This window comes from Chaetura pelagica, unplaced genomic scaffold, assembly GCF_000747805.2.
Source record: "Chaetura pelagica isolate M959 unplaced genomic scaffold, ChaPel_1.0 scaffold415, whole genome shotgun sequence".
Classification (NCBI taxonomy): Eukaryota; Metazoa; Chordata; class Aves; order Apodiformes; family Apodidae; genus Chaetura; species Chaetura pelagica.
The window spans coordinates 616909-627594 of record NW_009953398.1 but is presented as its reverse complement, the minus strand read 5'-3'; the positions used below and the strand labels follow the sequence as shown (position 1 = coordinate 627594).

The 10686-nt window shown below is 51.2% G+C and overlaps 1 protein-coding gene across 1 annotated transcript in view; it reads left to right on the top strand.

Moving 5' to 3' along the window:
* The window catches only part of MYH7B (myosin, heavy chain 7B, cardiac muscle, beta), a 27844-nt gene that overhangs the window by 3008 nt on the left and 14150 nt on the right, over positions 1-10686 (top strand). Inside the window, exons 4-16 of the mRNA XM_009998390.1 lie at positions 168-259; positions 864-1014; positions 1918-1941; positions 3820-3912; positions 4646-4709; positions 4821-4919; positions 5942-6045; positions 6548-6686; positions 7792-7910; positions 8862-9011; positions 9353-9523; positions 10232-10411; positions 10499-10631. Of these exons, the coding sequence (XP_009996692.1) occupies positions 168-259; positions 864-1014; positions 1918-1941; positions 3820-3912; positions 4646-4709; positions 4821-4919; positions 5942-6045; positions 6548-6686; positions 7792-7910; positions 8862-9011; positions 9353-9523; positions 10232-10411; positions 10499-10631 (1519 nt within the window). The remainder of the gene's footprint in view (positions 1-167; positions 260-863; positions 1015-1917; positions 1942-3819; positions 3913-4645; positions 4710-4820; positions 4920-5941; positions 6046-6547; positions 6687-7791; positions 7911-8861; positions 9012-9352; positions 9524-10231; positions 10412-10498; positions 10632-10686) is intronic.

Genomic DNA, 10686 nt, shown 5'->3' with positions numbered 1-10686 from the left:
AGCCCCCCCAGCCCCAGCAGCTGTCAAGCCCCCTCCTCCCAGCCCTTGCCACCTGTCCTGCTGCCCTGCCAGGTGACACAGCCCCCAGAAGGGGGCTGGCTGGCAGGAAGGCTCCCCCCGCACCCCAACAGCTGCCCAGGGGCACCCCGGCTGCCATTGTCCCCCAGGGAGCAAGGGGGAAGGGAGAGATGGAGGCCGAGGCCAGAGGGAGATGGCGGCCGGAGCGGAGGCAGCAGGGAAGGAGGGTGGATGTGGGAGGGTGTAGGCCAGGTTGATTTCAAGTGGCATCTAGAAAAGGGCTATATAAAGGACTCTAAAGGAGCCCACGCCACTGCCAGGAGCCGCGGACATTTTTAGCCTGGGCCATGGCCTAATTAGGAAAGGCAGGGGCTGCGGAGAGATGCTTGGCGTGTGTCCAGCTCCCCCCTGGCTCTTTGTGATCTGGGATTACAATGGGAGAGCAGGCTAACTTTAGGGATGAGCTCAGCAGGGCCTGCTGGCCTCCCTCACCCCACACCGGGCGGGATTCACCCCGTCATGGTGCCCAGACGACGGGATGTGCTGAAACTACCAGAGAGGGAGGAGCAGGAGAGGCCGGTTCCTGGCTGATCCCGGACAGCTGAAGCCCTGGGGCCAGGGCTGTACAGCCTTGGTGGGTGCTGGCACCTCCTGCCAGATCTGGGGTGGGCAGCTGAGCCCCCGCGGCACCTTGCAGGGGGCAGGGAGAGCCCAGAGGACGTGGCGAGGATGGAGCCGGGTTTCACACCCCAAAACCTGCAGGGGATGGGTAGCGCTGGCCTCCCCGTCCCTCCAATGCTTTTATTCTCCCTCCCGGCACGGGGAGGCAGGGTCTGTGTTTGAAGTTTTGCCTGTTCTTTGCCTCATGTCCTTGATCTGTGTATTTCTGTCACTCTAAGCGGAGAATCTGGTGCTGGTAAGACTGTAAACACCAAGCGGGTCATTCAGTACTTTGCCATTGTCGCAGCCTTGGGCGACACACCGGGCAAGAAATTAGTAAGACCCTCTTTTGAAACAAGCTCTTGCTATTTTCTTCCTTTCTTTATTGTTTTTTTCTTCTTCTTCTTTTTTTCCTCCCACCTTCCCCCTTTCGTCTCCTTTTTACCTTTTTTTTTCCTTTTTCTTCCCCCAACTTTTGGCATTTGGCAGCGTGTTTTGGCCTGACCCACCCAGGGCTTGGCTTTTCCCTTGTCTTTTGAACAAGCAAGGCTTGAAATTATTCTGCTCAAGGGGAAATGGATTTTTTTTAATTTTTTTTTTCTTTTTTGATGTGGCTGCTCAACCTGTGCAGCCTGAGAGAGGTGCTTTAGGTGCCCTCTTTATCTTCTCCTCCTCCTTCAACACCCCACAGAGCTGCTTCTTACAGAGCTTTAAAACAATGAATGAAACCTGCCATTTCCCACCTTGCCTTTTTTAAGCCTTGCTTTTCATCCTTTTCTCTTTTTCTCCTCTTGTTCATTTGACCCTTTTCCACCTTGTGCTTTTCTTGCTCTTGTTTTGATTCTTGCATTTCTTTGGTGCTGGTTATTTTTGAGCTGCCCTTGCAATTGCTTATTTCTTCTTGATACGTTGAGGCTCATTCTGCTTTCCCCTTGCAGAAGCAAACTGGCTGCTTTAGGTAACAGACAAGCAATACTTCAGCATTCTTTTCTTTACTCTTCTTTGGGTTTGGATTTAACTGTTCTTGCTTTTTGATGCACTTCTTTGTTTTCTTGAGCTAATCTATTTAACAACTTTTTGGCATCTCTTACAAAGTTTAATCCTTCCATTTATTATTTTTTTTTCTTGGACTTCTTTTTTGGCACTAAATGGTCATGCCCTGCTTTTCTGACCATGCTTCTTGTGGTTCTTGCATGGTTTTTCTGGGTTTCTAAAGACAATTTTCTTTCCTTTCTCTAGGCAGCTCTTGCCACTAAAACTGGGGTAAGTGTTGTAGACTCGTAATCTTTAATGCTGAAGCCAGAGCTCAACAAGCTGCTGCACCACAGAGCTCTAGTGGGGTGATGAGGAGCACCTGTGTGGGGCCTCCACCTTGGATATGGGAGCAAGGGCTGCTCCAGTGCCTGGGCAGTGTTTAGTTTTCTGCTTGGCTTTCCATCTCCCACCTCCACACAGTTTGAAGCTTTGGTGTTTCATCTCTCAGTGACTTTCTACCTTCCTGACTCTAACCTCTCCTTGAAGGGATCATTAATCTTCAAAGACTCTTTTCTGACCAGCACAGTGTTTGCCTGGGGGTGGTGTGGGCTTTTCCAAAGACAAGGGGAAGCCTCCACTCTCTGACCCCTTTGTGTTCCCCTCAGCCTCCAGGCCAAGCTGAGGGGCAGGGGAAGAGCACTGTGCTCTGGCTGCAGACCAGGGCCCTGATGATGCCTGGACATGCCAACCCTCTGCAAAGACCTGAACTGGCTCAGCCCACCTCATTGCAGGCAGCTGATGTCCTTCTCTGGGGTGTGCTTCTGAGGTGCTTGTTTAGCTCCAAGGAAGCAAACAGTCCAGCAAAGGTCCAGTCCTTGGTCCTCCCAGCACCCTGAGGGCTCAGCCCTTTCAGCAGCTCAGCCATATGTCCTTGGTTCCTCTGCCTGAGCAATCAGGGGCAGCCTTTTGCTGATGCACCCACATGGTTGGGGGATGCTCATTACCATGAGCCTCAGACCACTTGGGCAAACTTATTAAAGTAACTGGGGGGGCTGGATCTGTGGGTTCTGGGGCAGCCTATGGAACAGCCCCCATTGAATCTCACAGGCCAGGCAATTTTAGATCAGGCTGGATTTAAAGATAACTGATCAAATTATATCCAAGTGACAAAACACAGTGTAATACTAAAGCTGTGACTCTCAGCTGCTCCCTGTCTGTTTTGCCTTTCACACACCTGGGGCTGCAGAGATGGGGAGCAGTTGTGGGTCCAGCATTGAAAAGACACCACAGCTCTTGGTAGGCAGAGCCCAGAGCTGGTGTTTCCCACATGAGGAAGGCCCTATGGACTGTAATGTGTCAGAGCATGGGTAAAATTTCTCATGAAAAAGCCTGCTGGTGCCTGTGCCACCAAACTCTACTACTGTTTACTTGCTGTCATTCTTGTGGATTGACATGAGTCTTTTGCTTCTCTCCTTGAGGTTTTGTCCTGCTTTGCTTGCATTAGGTTCAGGCTGTCTCTTTGTCTTTGAACTGTGCATGTGAAACATGAATGGAAGAAATGGAGGTCAGGGAATTAGTTTTGAGGTGTGCTCAGGAGAGCTCTAGTGAGTTCAGCAGATCTCCAGCTGGGACCTGTGATGTGTTCTCATCACACTGTGACCCTGCTGTGCATGTTGCTGGTGTAGGGAGGCACAGATCAGGCCTGTTTTCTGGATCTCCTCTTTTGCAATGTGCTGTGATTTAAACTGTCCAAGACTTTAGTTTGATGGATGTGGAAATGCCTGGCAGAGTCAAAGAGCCTGAAATGTTTCAGACTGCTGTGGTGACAATGTGTGCTTGGTTTGCATGTTGTAGCAGCCTAAGAAAGGGACTAAGGACTGCTGTGTGCAGAGGGGCCAGTAGTCTGGATGTTCAGAGGGGCCAGTTTGGGTGAGGAGGAGCTCACCAAGAGCATTGCTGCAAAACCTAGGTCTGCTGACCCCTAAACTGAGCTGCATTGCCTCAGGAGATGCAGAGATGCCTCAGGAGCAGCAGGCTTTTACAGACAGCTCAGGAGCATAACAGGCAGCTGGTACAAGAAGCTCCACTCTGTTTCTCTCTGTTGTTGGCAACAGATCCCCTCTGGCTGGGTGGGAGCTTGACACATCCTTTGGTTTTGTTTTCCAGGGCACCCTCGAGGATCAAATCATTGAGGCTAACCCAGCTATGGAAGCTTTTGGCAACGCCAAAACCATCAGAAATGACAACTCCTCACGTTTTGTAAGTGTTTTAGCAAGGCAGGGAGCTAATGGGCCCCACTCATGTCAGCTGAATGGGTTTTTGTTGGGTGGGAGCCAAAGGCAAGTAGCAGGAAGCTCCTTCTGCTTCCCTGTGGGACTGGACCAGCTTCTGGGTACCTCTGTGCAGTCAGTGTTGTGCTGGTCAGTCACCCTGGTGAGAAGTCCCTCACAGGACCAAAGTCAGGAGGGCCAGTAGGCACAGCCTGGAATGCTGGAGCTGGGCTCTCCCTTCCAGAGAGCAGTGTCTTTTTTGCTAAGCCTAGCCTGGCTCTGCTGTGGGCTGCAGAGCTCCTCAGCCACAGGAGGCTTGGATGCCTGCTCATGTGCCTTGGAGAGGGCAAGGAGTCTCTCCTGGGTGAGATTCCTCAGCACAGCCCAGAGCAGAAGGCAGGGCAGGCTGGGCATCATGCTGCCCCACAGAAGTGCTTAGCTTGAAGAACAGGCCTGAGGACAGGGATTGATGTATCTGCTGTGAGGGAAATTTCTGCCTGCCTAGTGTTTACAGCCTCAGGCAATGCTGTCTGACCCTCTGCACATTGGAAACCAGAGAACTTCACCCACCTGCACCTCCCAGAGCCCAGTCACTTGCCTGGCATCAGCAGAAGCCTAAGAAGGGGGAAGTCACCAGTGTAGTTGTCTGAGGTTTCTGGGAGCTGTTCAGAATTGTACCTCTGTGGCCAAGCCCAGCACTCATCTCCTGCCTGTGTTTTCAGGGCAAGTTCATCCGGATCCATTTTGGCCCCTCAGGGAAGTTGGCCTCTGCAGACATCGACATCTGTGAGTCCATGTGTGCCAGCTGCCCTGGGGAGGGATTTCAGCTCCCCTTTGTGGGTCAGCTCCAGGAAAGAATAAGGCCTCCTCTTAACCCTCTGCCTTATTTGATTCTAGATCTTCTGGAAAAATCAAGAGTGATTTTCCAGCAACCCAAGGAGCGAAGCTACCACATCTACTATCAGATCCTCTCTGGAAAGAAGCCAGAGCTGCAAGGTATGGCAGCCAGAGCTCCAGAGTAGCTTTTACAGTTTGATGGCTTGAAAATAGCCACCCACAGAGCTCTGTTGTCAGCTTTGGGGCCATAGGGACTGAGGAAACCCAGCTCACTGCCCTCACGTGCTTTGCTGGCTGTGCAGGATTGGCAGATAATTCAGGGTAGAAGGGATTTCAAGAGGTCATCTAGTTCAGCCTCCTTTATCCTCACAGGCTGAGAAGCCAGACTAAAGCCCTTCCTGCCACTGTCTAGGAGCAGAGAAGTTGTCACTTGGGGTCTGCCTGCAGGGTGGGAGCACACTTTGTGGAGCTGCCTTGCACAGATTCCTCATTGTGTAGCAGGTACCCAATGACCTCAGCATGTGCTGGCTGGATTTTGGGGTAGAGGGAAGTGTTTTACAACCTGCCCTGAACTCCTTCAGCCACCCTAGTGAGACGACTTATTTCAGGTGTGCTTGAAAACAGCTGCACAGCTCACTGACAGCCCTGACCCTTCAGCGGACCCAGCCTAGATGTGTTCAGCAGCATGGTCCCAGCTGACTGCAATTTGCACTGGGGCAGTCCTGAGCTCTGAGCAGCCCTGCCCTCCAGGTGCCAGGCCACACAGAGTGCACAGGGAACCTTTCCACACTACAGAAAGATGGCTGGCACAGGCTTTGGGGTGGTCAGGCTCTTGGCTGCAGGCTCTTGAGCTTTTTGCTGGCTCGAGAACGATACCTTAATAGGCTGGTCTGGAGAGCTGTGCAGAGCAGTAATCTTATCTGGTGGTCACAAGGACATGGATGGCCACTTCTAAATCAGTCTGCAGCCAAGCCATATCCCAAGATAGCAAGCAGGAGACACATCACAGAAGAGATGGACCCACATGTGGGCCTGCTTGGGCTTACAGAGACTGTCTCACCAGCTAGTGCTCTCTAGTCGAGACCAGTGAAGACTTCATCATCTGTGGCCAGGGTTGCCTCTCTGCCCCAGCTTTGTCTCTGTGAGAGTTGCCTCACCCCCCACATGTCTTCCCCCAACAGATATGCTGCTGCTCTCCCTCAATCCCTACGACTACCACTTCTGCTCTCAGGGTGTCACAACTGTGGACAACCTGGATGATGGCGAGGAGCTCATGGCCACGGATGTACGTGCCCTTCCTGCACACTGCACGTGAGGCAGGGGCCTGGGGAAGGGCAGAGCCTCCTGGGCAGATATGGGCAGGTGTCCCAGCTTTCCACACTAGCTGTGAGATCCCTCTGGTTTATGGGCAGTTGCTCTGCATGTGCTGTGAGCCTACAAAGAAGAGCAGAGTGACTCTGATCTCCATCAACAGCCTCTTCCAGGCAGAGAAGGGAGAATAACTTCCTGCATTAGGAAGGGCACATGAGCACACGGGCACTTCCCATGGCTACTATCAGAAGTTGAGACCTCAGCTTGTAAAACCTTTTGCTTTCATATAGATCTTCTTGGAGCTGGACTCATTCAAAATCCCATGGACAGGGTTCCTTGCCTGGGTGCCTACTGGATAAAGCACTCTGCCCAGAGCCCCAGGATAGGGAGGGGACCTTAGGAGATGATGGTGGGAGGGCAACTCTCACCTCAGAGTGGTGACTTTGTTCTATCTATACTGCTTTGTCTCCCCTCAGCATGCCATGGACATCTTGGGCTTCAGCAATGATGAGAAGTGTGGCTGCTATAAAATTGTGGGTGCCATCATGCACTTTGGCAACATGAAGTTCAAGCAAAAGCAGCGAGAGGAGCAGGCAGAGGCTGATGGCACTGAAAGTGAGTTTGGCTTCATGCTGCCAGCTCTGCCCAGCCTGGGCTGGGCATGCAAATTCCTCCAAGGGCAGGCTGGGATAACCTCCCTGGCCTGGTCTGTGAAGGTTGGTGACCATCATCCCAAGCAATCACACTTTCTGCCCTTCATCACCTCTTCTCTTGTACTTCATTAGTCAGCCTTACAGGTTGTCCACAGACAATGAGCCAGGCCATGATCAGGACTGCAAGGAGCTGCTCAAGTCAGAGCCTCCTGAAGAGCAGTTGGAGCAGGATGCAGTCACTGTCTAATACTTCTGGCTTGTTGTTTAGGAAAATCCAATGGAAATCATTGAGCTAAGAGAACAGTCAGGGTGCAGAGCAAACCTGAACATTCAGAAAAGTCACAGCTCAAATGTTTTATGTTGCTTTTGCACTGCTGCATTAGCCCTGCCTCCCGGGCATAATGGAGCAAGCTTCCAGGAGAGGGGGAGTTCCCAGCATGTGGGAGGTGAGAAGGGGCAGCCCTGCCACTTACCTGGGAGGTTTAAGCACTAACTATGCATCAGCTGAGGCAGGGATCCAGCAGAAATGGCTGCCTGGATCAGACCTTGTCATGCTAACATTCTTAAAGGGAGAGTTCCCCTTGCCTGAGGAATGTCACGACAGGATTCAGCTGCTACCTTGTAATTAAAGGAGATTTTGATCAAGCAGTGATTTCCCTATTTCTAGCTACAATCTCCTAGACAAGCAAGAAATCACCTCTTCCCTGGTTTGTTGAAATTCACTGCATGGCAATCCAAGCTTCCTCCAGAAAGCACATAGATCTAGAAGATCCAGATCTAGAAGACTCAAAAACCTGACAGGCACCTGAGAAGAAGCAGCAGGTCCAGGTCTGCTAATGCCATCTCCTCCAAAAAGTAACTTCTCAGGCTGGAAGTCGAGACTTCAAAAAGCATCATAAAATATCCAAGATGGGAAATCACACTAGACACCAGAGAACGCTCTTGAGCAAGAAGGAACATTAGTACAGTTGGCATTGATCAGCAGAAGAGCTGCTCATCTTTTTTTATTGTCTTTTTTTTCTTAGGGCCTCCTTGCTGGCTCCTCATGCCTTTGTGCTGTTTTGCAGGTGCTGACAAAGCTGCCTACCTCATGGGAGTCAGCTCAGCTGACCTCATCAAAGGGCTGCTCCACCCTCGTGTGAAAGTGGGCAATGAGTACGTGACCAAAGGTCAGAACGTGGAACAGGTGAGTGTGCCAGGACACAGGCTCCCTGCTCACACTGTGTGACTCCCCTGCAGGCAGGTCCTGTCCTCTGCACAGGGTGATGGGTGCTTCAGTTTGCTCTCTTGGATTTAGGAGACTCCAGAGCAGCATGAGAAGGTGTATCCACAGTTACTGGCTTTTAGTAGCTGGGAAAGTTGGTGTCAGAGCTGGCAGATAACTGGGAGAGTGACAGAGCCCTGGGACAGGCTGCCCAGAGAGGTTGTGGAGTCTCCTTCTCTGGAGACATTCCAAACCCATCTGCATGTGTTCCTGTGTAATCCTGTTCTAGGGAATCCTGCTCTAGCAGGGAGGTTGGTCTAGATGATCTTCAGAGGTCCCTTCCAACCCTGACAACTCTCTAACTTTAGACATTAACTAAGGCTGAAGGTTCAGTGCAGAATCTTTGAAATGGGCGTTGGATCCCAGCCAGAAAGGATCCAGTTTCTATGGATCTGCTTCAGACTGCCATGCTGCCATGAAGAGTTCAGCTCTGGAAAGCAGAAAACTCATCTAAACTGATCTTATGGGAGGCTCAAATGCATCAAAACTGTATCTTGTCAGATTCCAGCCACATCACAGTTAGGAACCCAGACCTGGCCTGAATAGTTCAAGGCAGTCCTTGAGTAAAATTCAGGAGAACCTCAGGAACTGATGTCTTACCCAAAGTGAGCTGGAGGCTCCTGCCATGCACAAGGCTTCTGAAAATACCACTTTAGACTGAATCTGTATCCTAAGACCAGGCCAGGGACACATGAACACACTTGTGATCATATGAAAACAAATCTTGGAGCATATATTGTCACCATGAACTCCCTGGATCTGTCTGTTTGTCTTTGTGTGCCAAGAAGATCTCTCTCCTTCAGCCTCTAGCTCCTACAAAAAGCAGGAGGAATCCTAAGGGCTCATGACCCCCTGTCTGATCTGCTTTGGCAGGTTGTCTATGCTGTGGGAGCCCTGGCTAAAGCCACCTATGACCGCATGTTCAAGTGGTTGGTGACTCGGATCAACAAGACCCTGGACACCAAACTGGCCAGACAGTTCTTCATTGGAGTACTGGACATTGCAGGCTTTGAGATCTTTGATGTGAGTTCTGCAGGCCTCCTGCCATGGGTTCAGGGGAATGTTGTGGCTAGGCAGCTCAGTCCTCTAGTGCCTGACAGCTCTGTCTCCTCCAAGAAACTGCTAGTCTGGATAAGAAAAAGAGCTCTTGTCTGAGTTAATTTATCTGGAGCAAACAAGCAGCTCACAAGGGACTGTTCTAACATTGCTGTGGGCACATTTCACATGATTACTGGCCACCTGCTCTGGTAGCAATGCAGCTGAGCCTAGCAGAGGTCACTCTTCATACCCACACAAAGGAGAAGAGTGAATCATTTCACATTTGGAGCTCTTGCCTCTGACACAAGGTTGTTCTGTTCTTGCAGTTCAACAGCTTTGAGCAGCTGTGCATCAACTTCACCAACGAGAAGTTGCAACAGTTCTTCAACCACCACATGTTTGTCCTGGAGCAAGAAGAGTACAAGAAGGAAGGCATTGAATGGGTCTTCATTGACTTTGGCCTGGACCTGCAGGCTTGCATCGACCTGATTGAGAAGGTAAAGCATCAGTCAGGGCACAGAAATGGTGCTTCTGGTAGGTGTTTCTTTGCAAAGACTGCAACAGTGAGAGGTGGTCTGCAACCAGAAATAAAATTATTCCCTCCCCAGTCAGTGGCAAGTGCCCAACTTTGTTTTCCCCACACTTACAGCTCAGGGTCTCCAGCCCATTGAGTCTCTTTTGACACAAATTTTGACTTTATGAAACCACAGAAATTCTGTTCCTACCCACTGGTGCACCACAGAACCTGCTGTGGCCTTTTCCTCCAGAGAACAGTGATCTCAGCTCCTTTTTTCCTACCTGCTTGCTGCCCCTCAGTGCCTCTTACTTGAGTACTTACTGATTCAGAGCAGCTTGTATAAAAGATTTCTACCAGTGCATGGAGGAAAATCACCTCTGTTTTGGAAAAAAAGCAGATCTGTCATGGAGAGGATCTTCCTTTCCCAGCAGCCTGATGTACCTGGGCAAGACTCCATGTCTTAGAGGCCTGGCCAGTCCCACACTGGCTGGCTGGAGGTCAGATGCAGCCTGGAATACACCAGTGGTAGCTTGGCCCAGGGTCCACATCTCAGATCATTTACCTGAACCAGGTTGAGGTGTCCCAAGCCTTGTCTCCCCTTGCTCAGTGGCATCAGGGACTGCCCCGTTCTGCGACGGGACGTGGCCACACGAAGCTCAGACCTCTTTTCACCACCTTCTCCCTGCAGCCAATGGGAATCCTGTCCATCCTGGAAGAGGAGTGCATGTTCCCCAAAGCCTCCGACATGTCGTTCAAGGCGAAGCTCTACGACAACCACATTGGGAAGTCTCCCAATTTCCAGAAGCCCAGGCCGGATAAGAAGCGGAAATACGAGGCGCACTTTGAGGTGGTGCACTACGCTGGTGTGGTACGTGCCCTCCCAGCCCTCCCACAGCATTCCCACCTTCCTTCTTGCAGGGCTGTCCTTACCTGTGCCTCTTGCCTCCTGGGACAGGTGCCGTACAACATCAGCGGGTGGCTGGACAAGAACAAGGACCCCCTGAATGAGACAGTGGTGACTGTCTTCCAAAAATCCCAAAACAAGCTCCTGGCCTGCCTCTATGAGAACTACGTGGGCTCTACTTCAGGTGAGGAACCACCTCACCCTGGCTTTGACCTCAGTCTTTCCCTCCCTTTGCAGCA